The sequence below is a fragment of the Neofelis nebulosa genome, chromosome 2, assembly GCF_028018385.1.
Source record: "Neofelis nebulosa isolate mNeoNeb1 chromosome 2, mNeoNeb1.pri, whole genome shotgun sequence".
Classification (NCBI taxonomy): domain Eukaryota; kingdom Metazoa; phylum Chordata; class Mammalia; order Carnivora; family Felidae; genus Neofelis; species Neofelis nebulosa.
The window spans coordinates 2,870,902-2,888,830 of NC_080783.1; the positions used below are offsets into that span (position 1 = coordinate 2,870,902).

At 51.7% G+C, this 17,929-nt stretch overlaps 1 protein-coding gene and 1 long non-coding RNA gene across 2 annotated transcripts; both read left to right on the forward strand.

Moving 5' to 3' along the window:
- Window positions 1–20: 20 nt before the first annotated feature.
- LOC131505692 (uncharacterized) lies at window positions 21–10,397 on the forward strand. The gene is made up of 4 exons (XM_058719539.1): window positions 21–164; window positions 3,055–3,241; window positions 3,507–3,972; window positions 9,565–10,397. The coding sequence occupies exons 1-4, from the start codon at window positions 21–23 to the stop codon at window positions 10,127–10,129; spliced, it is 1,362 nt and encodes a 453-aa protein (XP_058575522.1). The 3' UTR covers window positions 10,130–10,397.
- Window positions 10,398–10,947: 550 nt separating this feature from the next.
- Window positions 10,948–14,969, forward strand: LOC131494872 (uncharacterized). Its single transcript, XR_009253620.1, has 2 exons — window positions 10,948–11,931; window positions 14,819–14,969. It is a non-coding gene; the product is annotated as an uncharacterized LOC131494872 (long non-coding RNA).
- The last annotated feature ends 2,960 nt before the right edge of the window (window positions 14,970–17,929 follow it).

Sequence of the window (17,929 nt, forward strand, 5' to 3'; positions counted from 1 at the left end):
TCAGCAAAGTGAGAAGTAGAATGGTGGTGGAGACGAGACCCCCGTGCGACTTCTCACAGTGGATGGTGCGTCCACCTCCCTGGGAGATGGGTACCACCGGCTTGGGGTTTGTCTCCAGAGTAACTAAGCACCAGGGAAACAGCCTGTCCCGGGACCATTCTCTGGTACGTGAGCTCCTAGGGATAAACTCATTCCTACTTCCTAGCCATGTGGCTTGGAAGTTTCTTTCAAAGCCCTGTGTCAGGATCCATGAGCATGAGGCAGACGTCAGTCTCCCCGTGTTAGGTTGTGGGTTGCCCCTCTTCCTGACTAGAGGGAGCTGCCCTCAGTGCCACGCAGTTCAGGGACACGGAGACCCTCCCGGTGCATGGCTTGAAGTCTAAGCGCCATGGCTCTGGGCAGCTTGGGCTGAAGATCAAACTGCGCCCAAGACGCCAGGAGCCTTGGAAGGAGGGCGATGGGATGGGCAGTTGGGGAATGGGGAGCTTGCCCTCCTCGGCTGGGGCAGGGCCTGCAGATAGCACGTGGTCAGTTGACAGTCACGCCACAGGTAGCCCAACTCCGTCGTCTCCTGCTCCAGGACCCAAAGCAGCTTGGGTTGCCAGTGCCCAGACTGGGGCTGAGGTGTGACGACTCAGGATTGTCACCTGGGTCTCCTCTCTGGTTGTGCGCCTTTGCTTCAAGAGCATCTTTCTCAACAGCCCTTTTACAAAAGCCCCCCCAACGGGTCCTGCCCACCAGGAGGGGGGGTTCACATTGGCTCCCCTCTGGTTCAATCTCAGATCTCAGCCACTAGCCTACATAACCAGATGCACCTTATTTTTATACAAATATATTATTTTTTTTTTTTTAATTTGCATCCAAGTTAGTTAGCACATAGTGCAACAATGATTTCAGGAGTACAGTCCTTAGTGCCCCTTACCCATTTAGCCCATCCCCCCTCCCACAACCCCTCCCGTAACCCTCTGTTTGTTCTCCATATTTAAGAGTCTCTTAGGTTTTGTCCCCCTCCCTGTTTTTATATCATTTTTGCTTCCCTCCCCTTGTGTTCATCTGTTGTGTCTTAAAGTCCTCATATGAGTGAACTCATAGGATTTTTGTCTTTCTCTGAATGACTAATTTCACTTAACCTAATACCCTCCAGTTCCACTCATGTAGTTGCAAATGGCAAGATTTCATTCTTTTTGATTGCCGAGTAATACGCCGTTGTATATACATACCACATCTTCTTTATCCATTCACCCATCGATGGACATTTGGGCTCTTTCCATACTTTGGCTGCCGTTGATAGCACTGGTATAAACATCAGGGTGCACGTATCCCTTCAAAACAGCATACCTGTATCCCTTCGATAAATACTTAGTAGTGTAATTGCTAGGTCGTAGGGTCGTTCTGTTTTTAATTTTTTGAGGAACCTCCATACTGTTTTCCAGAGTGGCTGCACAGTTTAGATGCACCTTATTTTTAGCGACTGGGGATGAGTTGGTGGGATGGGGTCGGAGAGGCAGGTCCGTAGGAGAGGTCTCAAGAGGGATGGGAACATTATTCCTGGGATTATTTTAGCTGTCCCAGACAAACTGACATAGGAGGCGTCCACAGAGACACCGATGGAGAGCAGGTCCCCCTGCAAAACCTCTGTTGCATGTGGCTTCTAGCAGCACACAAAGGCCACTGTGATGAGCTCTGATGCCATTGGGGGGGACTGTTTTGAAGCATCAACTCCTTCCTCTCCTATGCACACTTGTCACATTCTCCCAGAGGCCCTGGACTCACTAGGCCACGGGACTCACTAGGCTGAAGAAGAGGCTAGTGCTTTCAGAACAGCTACATCCCCTCTGGAGGCTCGAAAGTGAATCCGTTTCCTTTCCTTTTCCTGCTTCAGAGGCCACCGACATTCTTTGGCTGGTGGCCCCCTTCCTCCAGCTTCTAAGCCAGTAACAATGCATCTATCTTTGTGCCTCCCTCTTCCTTCTACTTTTAAGGAACCTCATGATGATATTTGGGCCCACCTGGTCAATCCAGGAGACTCTCCCTGTCTCAGGGCCCTCAATGCTTAATCAGGTTTGCAACACCTCTTTTGCCACGTAAGGTGACACACTCACAGTTTCTGGGAATGACGACACGGACATATCTGGGGGACCATTATTCTGCCCAGGCATTCTACCTTCCATCAAGACACGGTGTGGTGCCAGCCTTCCACACAGCCGTTGGATTCGGTCCCCTCTGACCTCTCAGGGGCTCTGCTGCATCACTAATCCCTCCTCCCTCTGGATCATTCTACAAAGCTGTAATCTCTCCGTCTGGAGAGAGAGGAGACGCAATCCCCCTGGACCTGCCATCCCTGGTTAGGCTCTGCCTCATTTTTCTGCTCTAAAGCAACATTCCTTAAAAGCACTGTTTACACTAGCTGTCTCCACTTCTGCACCTCACTCCCCTTCCCTCCTCCGTAGTCAGGCCGTTCTTCCCCTCCGCTCCAAGGAACCTGCCCTGGCCAAGATCTCCAGCGACCACCGTTTCCAGACCCGGGGATTCCGTCTCAAGTTTCAGCTTGCTCAACCTTCTTCCAGTGAAGCACTCCTTCCTGGGTTATCACTCCCTCCCTCCGGAAAGTCCACTTCAAAAACCCCCAATCCTTCAGGCTGTCACTGGCCATCCTCAGTCTCCTTTGCTGACCAACCTCTGAATGAGGGCATACACGTTCAGGACTCTGTGTCCTTCCCTGTCACCCCTGCCCTGGCCCATTTGGCTTGTTCCATCGTGTGCCCTTGATGCAAAGCCCATCTCTATCCTTGTCGGCCCCTGTATCCTCAGGTCCACTCAACACCTCCACTCAGACGTCGGATGCGCATCACAAACCATAGCCAGAACACAGCCGACTCTCGGCCCCAAACGCACCGTCACTGCGCCAGTCGTTGCCCCTTCACGGCACCCCATTGACTACGGAAGATAACCTATACAAGCCACACTCTTTTCCTGTCACCTCCCCTCCACTCAATCAAGTGCATGAGCCCTACTCCAAACTCCAGTTTCCAACCGTCATCTTTCCACCGGCAGAGGGCTAGGCACCCTCATCTCACCTTTAACCTGGACTTGGGCAGCAGGCCTAACTCGCCTCCCCACTCCCACGTGGGGCGTCTGGCAGCGGCCTTCAAGGCCGGACCAGAGACAGCTGCCTCCGCGGATCCTCCCTCACGCAGTTCTGCTCTGGCCTCGGGCCTCGGAGAGCAACCTGAGAGCGGGGGTGCGGCCAGTCTCGCTCAGCGCCGAGCGCGGGGGAAAGCGGCCGGATTTGGGAATGAGCGAGCGGAGCTCCAGGGGTCTCGGGCCGGACTCCCACGGCGCGCAGCTCTCGGACGCGCCGCATCGACTAGGAGGAACTCCGGGGACTCTTCCCAGGCTCTCTGGAGGCTTTCTTCGCTGGGCCTGGGAGCCGAGGCCTTGGCCCCGCCCCCGCCCCCGCCCCCGCCTCGGCCCGCCCCGCCCCGCCCCGCCCCGCCCCGCCCGAGGCGAGCCGCTGACCCTCCTGGGAGATGTAGTTCTCGTCCTTCCACTTCCCCTTCCGCGAGGCCGCTGCAGGCTGAGCCGGGACCGCGACTCCCAGAGGCCTGCGGGCCCGGAGGCCACGCCCCTCCCGGCGAGCGTCCCGACCCAGGTGCCGGCCAGGATCCTCGCGCAGTCGGGTAAGTGGCCGTGTGGCCGGTCGCGTCCGGAGTGCCGTCCCTTCGGCAGCCCTGGCACCAAGAGAGGACGCGAGGCAGGCGCCGGCGCCCCGCAGCTCGAGCCGCGCGTCCGCGTGTGGACGCGAAGGCCAAGGGCGTCTCGGCCGGCCGGGCAGTCGCTGCGCGGGCCGCCGCCCGGGGTCGCCGACCGCCGCGGGTCCCGGGAGGCCGGGGGTATTGAAAGAGCAGCCAAAGCCACCAGCGACGGGGGTCGAGAAGGAGGGGGTCGTTCCAGGCTGTGGAACGGAAGCAGGTTTGTTGAGGAGGGGGACACGAGCCTTGCTGACGGTGCCGGAGACCGAGCCCCGGCTTCGCGCAGCCTTCACTCTCCGCCTGCGCTGAGCGAGCACCTGTTGTGTGCTGCGGTCCGAGACACACTGACCGGACCCCTGCTGCCGTGGACCCTTGCATTCTCTAAAGACGGCCGAGAGCCCACAGCGAGCCACTGGCCACCGCACACTGCCCAGAGGGAGACAGTGGCATCGCTTTTGAGAGCAACCGGGGAAGCCCAGAGCTTATCAGATTATTAATGTCTGTCCTTGGGTTTAGATGGGTCTAGAAGCGATAAGGTTTTAAACTGGTGACCCAGAGGCCTCCTGGATTGTCGTGGGAGCACCCAGGCATCTTACCCGGCTAGACCTGCGCTGCTGCGTCGTTGTCGTTGCCTCGCTGTCCGTCTGCCATCAGCAGATGACACTAGGGGTACCGTCTTCTTGCCCCTCCAGATCCTGCCCCGCCTTGACCTCGGAAATCTGCTACGTGCCCTTAGACATCCAAGTCAATAAGCATTCCGTGGACCTTGTCACCCCTCACTGTCGAGCTGGCTCCCAAACCTTAAGCTCCTGCCTTCTGTCTTACCCACTCTCTCCAGCCGAACTTGTTAGACCTCCCTGGGACCTAATCACTGTCCTAGTTTCCTTCACAGTCCAGTTTCTTGAAAATAACTTCTGTTCTCATTGTCTTCACTTCCTCACCTGCTTGCTTATCACAAAATTTCACCCCGGCCTACATTTCCCATCACTGTCCTGGAAACTTCTAGAAGTCTCCGAGGAAGTCCTTACTGCCAAGTAGACCCTTTAGTTTTCTTCTGCCTAAATATTGCAGCATTTAACACTGACAGTAACCTCATGCTTTTTAAAAACCCCGGCCGGGTCTCGTGTTCTTGCTTCCTCTTCCACCCTTCCTTCTCAGATCCGAGACGGCTGTCAGCCCACCCTTTAAGTGTTGCCGTGTCCTGTGTCCCTTTCTGTAGCCCGCTTATCTCTAGACTACAATCCGTATGATCCCTGTGGCATTCCCTCCTGTGTGGCTGAGTCCACACTTGACTTCCGGCCCAGCTGGGCTCTCTAGAGCTCTCGTGGGGTTTATCCAGATGCCCCTGGCTGTTGCCTTTCGACACCCCACAGGTTCTAAAGACACAGCAAGTGCAACCTGAGCTCTGCTCTCCTGCAAAACCTGTGCCTCCTGTCGTGTTCTGGATCCCTGGCCATCCTCAACCACCCAGGGCAGACCCCTGACAGGGAGACACCTCCTTGTCCTTCAGCCCCTCCAGCCCACGCAATTGGCGTCCAGGAGCCACCAATTCTCCCTTGTTAATAGCGCTAATGAATGAATGAGTGAATGAGTTTGCATCTTCCTTGTCCCCGCTGTCCCTGCTGCCACATTCTTATTTCAGGTTCTTACCTCCCACCTGGAGAATGGGAATGGTCCTTAAGAAAACCACACCCAGTCTTACCTCCTGAACTTCGGTCCTTCAAAAGCCTGACCCTGCAGATTAGCAAAGTGTGGGAGGCCCATGACCCAGGGGTCTGCTCGGAGCCCCACCGTCAGGCCCCTCTCCTCTGCTCCCACCCCCTTGCCTGGGGTGGGACCGGCTGCCCGCCACCGCCCCGCAGTCCTCTCCCGTTGCCTTCAAGGTTGGGAAGGTTTTCCTGGTCACCCTGGTTAGAGGCGGTTTTCAAGTTTCTTTTGATGCTGTATTTCAGACAACGTTTACTTATTCTTTCACGGTATTCATTGGATACCTGCTCTTCGTCAGGCATTATTCTTGTTGCTGGAGATAAAGCTTCTTCTCAAGCTCATACTGTTATGAGGGAAACAGACCAAAAACACAACGATATGGCAGGCAGTGTTCCGGGCCAAAGAACATACAGTGGGTCGAGAGGCCAGGGAGTAATGGTGTGGAAACAGCGTGCAGGTTTAGGAAGGCTGGTTAGGAACCACCTGTCTGGTAGGTTTCATCTGCGCAGAGAAGGGATGATGTGAAGGAAGGAGCAGGCAGCTCTCCTGAGAAGGAACGTTCCAGGGAGAGGAAGTAGCAAGTGCAAAGGCCGAAAGTGGGGTGTGTGGGGCCAGTTCCAGGGCCGGTGCAGCTGGGTCCCTACAGTCTTGTAACAAGTGCTCCTTGGGGCTCGTGGGAGTCTCAGTCGGTTAAGCGGTTGAACGTCTGACTTGGTTTCGGCTCAGATCATGATCTCGTGGTTCGTGAGCGCGAGCCCCGACTCAGGCTCTGCGCTGACAGCTCAGAGCCTGCTTGGATTCCCAGTCTCTCTCTCTCTCTCTCTCTCTCTCTCTCTGCCTTTCCCCCTCTTCCTTTCCCTCCCCTGCTTGCTCTCGTGCTCTCTCTCCCTTTCAAAATAAATAAACTTAAGAAAAAAATGTTCCTTGTTTTTTCTGTATTTCTTTCAATAATAACATATGTTCATTAACACCAGGTGCCAGGAGACTCTGTGCGTGATCTTGTCCGTTCCTCAAATGTCACGGTGACCCTCTGGGGGAGGTATTTATTACTGCTCTCCCTTTTACAGATGAGGAAACTGAGGCTCAGATAGGTTAAGTAACTGTTCCTAAACTAGATTTTTATTTTAAAAGCAATACACACCCCCAGGAAAAAGCAAGCATTACAGAAGGCCTGCCGTGGACAGTCTGGGTCCTCCTTCTCTCTTCTTGCCCCATACCTTCCTCCCTCTCTCCAGGAGTCCCCACGGTTAACAATTTCTTGGGTGACCTCTTTGATCCTTCCCATGCATCTGCAAGCATATATATCTGGGAAAAATGTCTTTTTCTTTTTCTGCCAATGGGACCATTCTGTACATACGATTCTGCAACTTTTTTTTTTTTAATTTTTTTTTTAAATGTTTATTTATTTTTGAGACAGAGAGAGACAGAGCATGAACGGGGGAGGGGCAGAGAGAGAGGGAGACACAGAATCTGAAACGGGCTCCAGGCTCTGAGCCGTCAGCCCAGAGCCCGACGCGGGGCTCGAACTCACGGACCGCGAGATCATGACCTGAGCCGAAGTCGGCCGCTTAACTGACTGAGCCACCCAGGCGCCCCCCGATTCTGCAACTTTTTTAACCCAACAGTAGAATCGTCTATTCAGCGCTGTGGGCCACGCCCCCGCTGCATGCCAAGCAAGCACTGTCCTAGGCACCAGGGACACAGTAGTGAAGAGGAAAAGCCCCTCCCTCACGGGGCCCCCCTGGCCCACCACGTGGCCTCGGGCAGAGCCTTCTTGCCCACATTAACCTCACCAAGGGTGTAGAGAGGGTTTCCGAGGTTTCTCCAAGACCGGTACTCAGCGAACATCCTGTGTACTTTGCACATGCTTCTAGAATTAAAGTGGCCGGGCAAATGGTATGTCGGTGAAATTGTCAGATCATTGCCTTGAAAAACTGTCTGCGTTACACTTCCGCCTTCAGCAGAGGAGGGGAGTTTTCTACACTGTCTTTATTTTTTTTTTTATGTTTATTCTTGAAAGAGAGACAGAGCACGAGCAGGGGGAGGGGCAGAGAGAGAGGGAGACATAGAACCTGAAGCAGCTCCAGGCTCTGAGCTGTCAGCACAGAGCCCAATGTGGGGCTCGAACCCATAAACCCCAAGATCATGACCTGAGCCGAAGTCGGATGCTTAATTGAGCCACCCAGGCGCCTGTCCCATCTACACTGCCTTTAGTGGCAGACATCCCTATTTCACTGATTTACTACCATGAAAAAAATTTTGTTTAGGGGCGCCTGGGTGGCTCAGTCAGTTAAGCATCCGACTTCGGCTCAGGTCATGATCTCACAGTCCGTGAGTTCGAGCCGCACCTCAGGCTCTGTGCTGACGGCTCGGAGCCTGGACCTGCTTCGGGTTCTGTGTCTCCCTCTCTCTCTGCCCCTCCCCCGCTCATGCTCTGTCTCTCTCTGTCTCAAAATAAATAAAAACATTTTAAAAAGTTTTATAAAAAAAAAGTTTAAGGGGAGAATATTGAATTTAGTGGGTGCCATTGACATCTGTGGAGGTAATCGCATGTTTTCTTATTTTCGCCCTTTTGCCTGTCCATGTGGAGTATTTTGTGATTGGATTCATCCATAATGAGCCACGCTTCTGGTTTTAACCCAACTGTAGAATCGTCTTAATGGGGTCAAGGTCTTGCTGAATTTGGTTTGTATGTAATTTTATGTAGGATTCTTTTAATAGACTTGATTTTTTTAGAGCAGTTTGAAGTTCATAACAAAACTGAGCAGAAGATAGAGATTTCCCACATACCCCTGTTCCCACACACACACGACTTACCCCCTGATCAGTATCCCCCACCCGAGTGGTCCGTTTGTTGCAGTCGATGAGCCCACCCATCATTATCTCCCAAAGTCCCTAGGTGACACTGGGGTCCACTCTAGGTGCTGTACATTCTCTGGGTTGGGACAAATGTCGGGCATGCATCCACCACAGAGTATGATACAGAGCAGTGTCACTGCCCTAAAAATCCTGTGCTCTGCCTGTTCATCTCTCCCTCCCCGCAGTGTCTCACAGTCATGATCTTTTTTACTATCTGCAGAGTTTTACCTTTTCCACAGTGTTTTGTAGGATTTTTTTGCATCAGAATTCTTACAAGGTATTGCTCTACGGTTTTTTTGTATGTGCGGTCTTCCTGATTTGGCTGTCTGTGTTAAGCTGCTCCTCTGAAAAGATTGGGAGTCTTGCTGTTTGTTTGTTTGTTTGTTTTAAGATTTTATTTTTGAGTAATCTCTACACCCAACATGGGGCTCGAGCCCACAACCCTGAGATCAAGAGTTGCAGGCTCCACCGACTGAGCCAGCCAGGCGCCCTGGGAGTCTTGCTTTTATTCCTGTGTGTTCTGGAACAGCTTAAATAGCATTGGGATAACACAGTCCTTAAGTTCTGAAAGTGTACGCCTTGAGGTGACCAGGGCCTAGGGAGTGCAGTGGCAAGAGGTACACTAATTTCAAAAAATTTGTTTTTAGATAGTTTTTTTTAAAGTTTATTTATTTTTGAGAGAGACACAGCATGAGCGGGGGGGAGGGGCAGAGAGACAGAGAATCCCAAGCAGGATCGGCCGCCACTGCCAGCACAGAGCCCGACTCGGGGCTTGAACTCACGAAACCGTGAGATCATGACCGGAGCCGAAACCAGGAGTCAGACCCTTAACCAGTGGAACCGCCCAGGTGCCCCAGAGGTGCACTAATTTAAAAAGTTTTCTGTCCGGGCACCTGGGTGGCTCTGTCGGTTAGACATGAGACTCTTCAGCTCAGCTCAGGTCATGATCTCTCCGTTCGGCAGATGGAGCCCCACATGGGCTCTGCTCTGGCAGCTCCGAGCCTGCTTGGGATTCTCTCTCTCTCTCTCTCTCTCTCTCTCTCCCCCCTCCCATGCTTGTGCTCACGCATGCACGCTCTGTCTCTCTGTCTCAAAAGAAATAGACATCAAAAATAAAAAAAGCTCAAAGCGATTGTCTGCATCGCTCCCTGTAAGCCTTTCCAAGGCATCTGATTGTTTTTCACTCCCATTTCCTGAGTGATGGGCATCTTTTCTCAAGCTTACCAGGTATTTGTGTTTTCCTCAGAGCCAGGTTGGGTGCCCCGTCTACACCTCCAGAGGTCCCTGAAGGTACGGTGTTGGGAGTGCAGGAGCACAAAGGAAACCCGAGAAGGAAGTGGAGGGCCCTGGCAGCCCGCATGGACCCACATAGGCCACTCAGACAAGGCTCGAACCACAGATGGATCCAAGGCTTGACAACACCCCTCCTGCTGTTCGTGGGATGCGACGGGCAGGGCAGGAGCTTGGCCAGGGAGGGAAGCGGCCCCCAGCAGCGGGCCGTCCGGGCTTCCATATTTTCACCTGGCCACTTTTCCGTGTCACCCTGCACAACGGTCCCGGGGAGCTGGCCGCCTTCGGCCATTCTTCCTTCCGTAGTCTGTGCGAGCAATAAACGGAATCTAGAAAGGGCTCGCGACTTCCTTAGTAGCACCTCTGTCAGCCTGTGCTGGACAGAATGGAAGGAAAATGAGGCAAAAGGGGGTTGGGGGGGGGGGAGGGCAGGGCCCACCCGATTTGGGGAGCGTACCACAGATCTCCCCTTGCCCGGGGCCAAATTCTCTTTTCTGCCCCTTGTCTCCTCCAAGGCTTGATCGAGCCCCTGGAGGTTTGCCCACTTCTTCAGGATGTTGTATCCAGATCTGCCCCAGTCATCCCACCCGGAGAAACTCCAGTTGGAAGAGCTCTCAGATGGACCAGCAAATTCTAGAGGACTGGAGCTGCCCCAACACTGTATTATGGAAATTTCCAGCGGTACCGTTGACATCTTCCTCGACTTTTATCACATCTGGGCAGCCATCCGTTAATCCATTTTTATTCTTGACGCCTTCAGAGTAAATTCCCCTCCAACATTAACTAGCATCCGTTATTCACAGTCTTTTCCTTTGGATCCAAAACTTACAATGAAGTGCCCTGCTTGTAAGGGAACATCTGCTGAGTTTTGACAAATCTGTACAGGTTTGTAACTCAGACCCTACTGAGATACCAGTAAGAAAGTTCTCTCATGCTCCTCAGACAGTCCCCACTCCCACCCAGAGGCAACCAGTCAGTACCCTGCCTGGCAATACTGGAGCACAAAGCAAAAGGAAAAATCAAATTTGTGCTTCATTTTTTTTTGCAGAACAATAAAGTAGGTGAAAAACCATTGAAAAATTTTAAAGTAGGCATGTTAAAATTAAAAATATTTTGAAGTTTAAATATTTTATTTCTATAAAACCAATTGATGATTTTACTTAACCAGGTTTAATGGAAACAAACAATAATATTTCCAAAGTTTACTACTTATTTTCAGTTGGAGAGAATTGCCGGATTAATTTCCTTTTTTTTTTTTTTAATGTTTGTTTATTTTGAGACACAGAGAGCATAAGCAGGGGAGGAGAGAGAGAGAGAGAGAGAGAGAGAGAGAGAGAGACAGAGACAGAGACACAGACAGACACAGAATCCGAAGCAGGCTCCAAGCTCCGAGCTGTCAGCACAGAGCCTGACTCGGGGCTGGAACCCACGAACTGTGGGAACATGACCTGAGCTGAAGTCAGAAACTTAACCCACTTAGACACCCAGGTGCCCCCTTTGGATGTGTTTTTAATGTGGGTTTTCGAACAGAGGCAAAAGGCAGCACCTGGGTGGTTCAGCGGGTTAAACCTCTGACTTCAGCTCAGGTCATGATCTCATGGTTTGTGGGTTCAAGCCCAACATCGGGCTCTGTGCTGACAGCTCAGAGTCTGGAACCTGCTTTGGATTCTGTGTCTCTCTGTCCCTCCTATGCTCATGCTCTTTCTGTGTCTCTCAATAATAAATAAAACCAAAAAAGCTTTTAAAAAATGGCTAAAATGATACATTTGCTGTTAGGTATATTTTACCACAATAAAAAAATCAACTAAGGAAAGTATCAACTGAACTGAATGTAAACACCCCCAGGCCCAGGATTCCAATCCCTGGGCACGTGCCAGTGGGGATGGGTGCCAGTGTTTGCCAAAAGACACGCTTTGGGATGTTCCTACCAGTAGTATTTGTTAGAGCCTCAGACTGGATACGACTCAGCTGTTCACAGATGCCAGAACGTTCGTAAGGAACCTGCATCCACACCAGGGATTATCACACAGTGAGAAGACAAGGTCAGGTCCGCCCGCTAACAGTTCACACCTACATGGTGCCAAGCGAAAGAAGTCCGGGTTGGAAGAGCGCACACTGCGTGATTCCATTTATATGAGGTTCAAACCCCCACCAAATGAATCCGTGGCCCTAGTGCCAACCGTGGGGCGTTGTGACTGGAAGTGGTTTCTGGGCGCAGGAAATATTCCGTGTTGCGATCTGAGTCCTCGTCGGCGGGTGTGTTTACTTTGTGAAACTTCATCAAGGAATATACTTGGATTCAGTGTGGATTTCAGTAAAAAAAGTTTACTAAAAAAAAAAAAGAAATCGATCATTACAAATAGCAGAAAATTAGGTACTGGGTGGAAATAAAGTAATAAAAATATTTTTTATCTAAAAAGTGAATTATGGTGACATATTTATCCGTGTCTTAAGTGGATAAGGTGTAAAAGTTTCCTAGTACATTTATTTTCCTGGTTAAATGGTCTCAGAAAATGCTCGATCAAGTCTCACTTGTGAAAAGTCAAATATATCCGTAAGTGAGACGTGTATGGCTCATCTCCGTGCCTGAGATGAGGTCCAGAAAATCCTTTTGAGGAAGTGAGCTCTGAGCTGAGTTTGGGGCCTGAGAGGGGGGGCAGCCACTTGAGGAGCAGGAAAAAGTTGTTCTAATCAAAGGGAACAAGGGCCCAGGCTTGAGGTCCACAGAACCCGCTGCATCCTGGAGAAAGGGAGGAGCCCGGGGGTCGGGGCCACAGTCAAGGTTTGGGACTCCCGAGGTCAGAGGTATCCATGCCAAAGCCCAGTGAGACAATGGAGGGCCTTGTAAGCATAGCAGGGAATTTGGATTTTATTCTACGCAAATGGGAAGCAACTGAGAGACTTAAAGCAGGGGAGGGCAGTGGGCGAAGTTATGTTTTAAAATGATCTCTCTCCCTTTCTGGAAAATCAACCGTAGGAGGACAAGAATCTAACAGAGAGGAGGCAGTGTGATTTGTCTCAGGAAAACGCAGTCATGCCTCAGAGATCTTGGGGGTTCGCTTCCAGACCACCACAGTAAAGCAGATATCGCAGCGAAGTGGGTCCAGTGAGCTCACTGGTCTCCTGGTGCACATGAGAGTTGTGTTTACACGACACTGTAGTGTGTCAGGTGTCTTAACAGCTTCATGTCTACAGGAATGGACAGACTTGAGTTAAAACATTTTATTGCTAAACAATGCTAACCATCATCTGAGCTCTCGGTGAGTCAGAATCCTCTTGCTGGAGGAAGATCTTGCCTCGATGTTCACGGCTGCTTGGTGGTTGTGACCGTTTCCTAAATTAGTCAACAACGAGGTTGGTCTGGTACATCAAGTGACTCCTCCTTTCGTGGACGATTTCTCTGTGGCACGTGATGCCGTTTGACGCCATTTTACGCACAGTAGGAATCTTTCGACACCGGAGTCCGTCCCCTCAAACACAGCCACGGCTCTATCAGCTCAGTGTAAGCATCTTCCAGGTCCTTTGTGGTCACGTCAACAGTCTTCACGGCATCGTCACCAGCGGCAGATTCCGCCTCAAGAAACCGCTTCCCCAAGAAGCAACTCCTCCTCCGTTCAAGATTTCCCCCAAGACCGCGACCACACACTCGGTCCCATCATCAGGCTCCGCTTGCGATTCTGGTTCTCTTGCTGTTTCCACCCCGTCGGCAGCGACTTCCTCCACGGAAGGCTTGGACCCTCCATGTTGTCCGTGTGGGCTAGAATCGACTTCTTCCAAACTCTTGTGAATGTTGGTATTTTGACCTCTTCCTGTGAATCGTGAATGTTCTCAATATAAAACGTAGAGAGTGGTGAATCCTTTCCAGAGGGGTTTCAGTTTACCTTGCCCAGATCCCTCAGAGGAATCACGATGACACTTGTAGCCTCATGAAACGTAAAGACTTGAAAGTCAAAACGACCCCCTGATGCACGGGCTGCGGAATGGGTTCTGTGATAGCTGGCAGGAAAACAGCATTCGTCTCGTTGTCCTTCTCCATCGGAGCTCTTGAGTGACCCAGTACGTTGTCAGTGAGCACTAATATTTTGAAAGGAGTCTCTTTTTTTGTTCTGAGCCCTGGGTCTCAACAGTGAGATTAAAATATTTGGAAAACCACGTCGTGAACAGACGTGCGCTCATCCAGGCTGTGCTATTCTGCCTACGGAGCACGGGTGGAGTATATTTCCCATAATTCTGAAGGGCCCCAGGATTTTCAGGACGGTGAACGGGCACTGGCATCACTGTCAAGTCCCCAGTCGCACCGGCCCCTGGTAAGAGAGCCTGTCCCCTGGGGCTCTGGAGCCGGGCGTTGACGTCTGCTCTCCAGCGTGAAAACCCTCGATCACGTCTCCTTCCAGCAGAAGGCGGCTCCGTCCACACCGCCCGTCTGTTGTTTAGGGCAGCCGCCCCCACCATCGTCCTGCCGGGTCTCCCGGAGAACTTGCCGCAGCTCCGGCACGAGCACTCGCAGCCTCACCTTGCCCTTGCACTTCTGTGTTACGGACACGCTTCTCTCCTGAACCAACCCCTGCTCGCTCCAGACTTTCCTCCGGCAGCCTCTTCACCTCCCGGCCTTCACAAGGAGCGCCAGGGCCTTGGTCTGGATTGGCCTTTGGCTTACGGGAACGTTGTGGCTGGCTGGGTCTTCTATCCCGACCACCAAAACCTTCTCCGTACCAGCAATAAGGCTGTTTTGCTTTCTTACCATCCGTGTGTTCACTGGAGCGGCCCTTTTAATTTCCCCGAGAACTCATCTCTCGCGTTCACAACCTGGACGACCGTTCGGTGCGAGAGGCCCCGCTTCCGGCCTGTTTCAGCTTTCCACCGGCCTTCCTCACCGAGCTTCCTCATGTCTGGCTTTTGATTGAAAGTGGGAGACGTGCGACCCTTCCTTTCACTTGGACACGTAGAGGCCATCGTAGGGCTATTAACTGGCCTAATTGCAATAGGGTTGTGTCTCAGGGAACAGGGAGGCCCGAGGAGAGGTGGAGACGAGGCGGTGGCCGGCGGGGGGAGCAGACAGAACACACAGAGGACATTTATCGATTCAGTTTTCCGGCTTATATGGGCGCGGTTCGCGGTGTCCCCAGACAATGACAGTAGTGACATCCGAGGTCACGGGTGACAGATCACCACGACAAATATTACAATGAACAAGTTTGAAATATTGCGAGAATTACCCAAATGCGACAGAGACACAAAGTGAGCAGACGCTGTCGGAAAATGGTGCCGATAGGCTTCCTCGGCACAGGGTTGCCCAAAACCTTCAACTTGTAAAAACTGCAGTATCTGTGAAACACAATAAAGCAAAGCGCAATAAAATTAGGCATGCCTGTAATGGGCTTGGTCTGGGGTCACAGTCACAGAAATGGGATGTGGAAGAATCGCGGAAGCGGAACAGGTAAGATCCACCTACTGAACTGGTCGTATGGTGTAAGGAAAAGGTAGGAACTGAGGCCGGTGCCTAGGTTGGGCGGGAGCCACTGGGCGGATGGTGATTTGAGAAAGACTGGCGTGAACAGGTTTTGGGGACAAGGCAGGAGTTGTGTTTGGCATATATTGTAAATGGCATCATTTGAGATGCCCATTAGACATCCAGGTGGGGCTGCTGAGTGGACAGGTGGGGATACAGGTATGTCGAGTTCCAAGAGGAAGCCAAGGCCAGAGATATGCACAGGTGTGCCGTCAAAATACAGACGTATTTAAAGCCAAAGAACTAAAAAATATGGTTTTGGAAGTGAATAAATTGCAGACCAAAGAAGGTCCCGCACCGTGCCCTCGGGCAGGTCAACGTTTAGATGAAGAAAAGCCAACAGAGTGAATCTGAAAAGGGGCATTCCGAGTGGGCCACGTTTCCCTTCTAGTATGAAGTGGGTGGGGTTACAAGGCTTCTGGGCTTCTTTCTGCCCTGAAAGAAGGGTCTATCCTCCCGTGACGTGGCTCCAGTCTGCAGACAGAGGGCGCAAGCAGGAGAGCATGTGCCCTTCCATTGCCTTCTAAGGACACTGAAATTTTTCTAATTGTGAAAAGGTCTGCGGCTCCCCCACTGAGTTAAAGTCATCCTTTTGGCGTTTAGGACCCCTTGTGAAATGACCCCAAGTTAACTTGAGACCTCGAGTCCTACCCACCCACCCACCCAACTCCTCTCCATTCCTTACAGAGCCGTGAACACGGGGCTTATTCATGCCATTGTGCCCTGCCCTCTACCCCAAAATGAATCTAAAAATCACACCTGACTTTTTTTCTTTTTTTTTAGAGAGACAGAGTGTGTGTGGGTGGGGGAGAGAAGAGAGGGAGAGGGAATCTTAAGCGGACTCCATGCTCAGTGCACAGCCTGATGCGAGGCTTGATCCCAAGACCCTGGGATCGTGACCTGAGCTAAGATCAGTCGGACGCTCAACCGGCTGAGCCACCCAGGTGCCCCCACACCTGACTTCAAAGGCCCCAGATAGAAGGTGTCCAGTTCAGGCCCCCTGACAGCCAGCCCTTTCACCATTTCTGTGCACTCCACACAGGCACTCAGGTACACACACACACACACACACACACGCACACACACACGTCCTTTGTATTTTGAGCATGTTCTTCTCCTGCTAGCAGATGCAGGAACTATTTCTGGCCCGGTGTGAACTGCGAGAATTACTAACCCTGTTCCTTCCTGACCTTCCCCCAGCCTTAGGTGCTTATCTTACTCACATGCTCGTGTCTCACCCGAAGATTCAAGGGGAGCCCTCTGCAGACCTACCAAACAGGCAACATTACTTTCCTCAAAAGGCTGTTAAGAGATTAGATCAGATTATCATATGCAAAGCGCCTAACTAGTGACAGGCCCCAAACAGGCAAGGTTCTCTTTCCCTTCTTCACAATAGGAATAGTAAAGTCGATCACTTTTTCACAGTGTGAGAGACTTTTTCTGACATTTATTCAAACTTCCCCAAACCAGGGCTGCTATAAAATCCTTCCCACCGCCCTGGAAGACAATGGTTATTTGTGGTTTCCAAGCCATCTTTCATTTTCCAAGCCGTCTGTCACACTGCACAAAACAGGTGTGGTTATCAGGCTGTTCAATTCTTACTGCTGCCCTTGTAAGGGTCCCCACATTTCGCAGCTTAAAACAATCACTTCGTTTTGTTCATATTTTGTGGGTCAGGAATCCCACAAGGGCGGGGGCTTGACACTCGAGGTCCTTGCTGTCTGTGCACTTGGCACTTCCGGTGTTTTCCCTGGAAATCTCCTTAGCCAGATTCATCAGTTCATTGGGTACATTGGGTACATTTTCTATTTCCCACAATATCGTGGGAACGGCTGTGCTGAATGTACATAACAATGGTATTCTTTCCTCCACCTTCCTCACTTTTTGTTAAGCCCTCATTTACAGCCTCCAGGCCCATCCGGGTGGGGGGCCTCCCACAGTCTTCTCCAGGCCCCTCTGGTTACCTGCTGACCTGGTCCCAAAGATAGTCCCTTATGTTTTGGGTTTTTGCACCTGACCTTAGCCAAAAGGCCGAGAAGTGACGTTTTGGCCTTTTGATGTGTCAGCACTCCCCGTCAAATTCCTCTTCCTGGTATTATTGTTGTGTAATCGATTACCCCTAAATTTAGCAGCTTAAAAACACTGCTTACTTTGCTTGCGATTCTGTGGGTTGGGAATTGTCAAAGGGCTCAGCTGGGCAGTCCTGGCTTGGGGTCTCTCACGAGGTCATAGATAGTGGCCGGGGCTGGGGTCATCTGAGGCTTCCTCAGGGATGGATGTCCTCGATGACTCACCCTACAAGGCTGGCAGCCAAGGCTGGCTATTGGCTGGGAGCTCGGCTGGCGTCGCTGAATACAGCGCCCATCTGGGGCTTCTCCAGCACGGTAGCCCCGGAGCAGCTGAACTCCTTAGTCGCTGACTGACTCCCCAGCAAGTGTCTCCAGAGCATCAGACAGAAGCTGCATGGCCTTTTAGGACCTGGCCTTGGAAGTCATACAATGGCCCATCTTCCATTCTCTATCAGTCAAAGGTGTCACAGTTCACCCAGGGCCATGGGAGACGACTCACAGCCTACCTCTTGATGGAAGGGGGCAGGGATACATTTCAGAAGAGCAGGAGGGATGGGAGGTATTGTGGCCACAAACTGGAAAATATCATTGGCCACACAGGCAGCTGATAACATCCTGGGACATCAGGTGCTCCCTTTCCCTGTCTCTAGACAGCTCAAGTTCTTAAAATCTGAAGTTATGATTTTTTTCTAAGAGCAAAATAGTCAAGTAGGCTTGGGCAGTCCTGAGCAAGTACCCAGGGG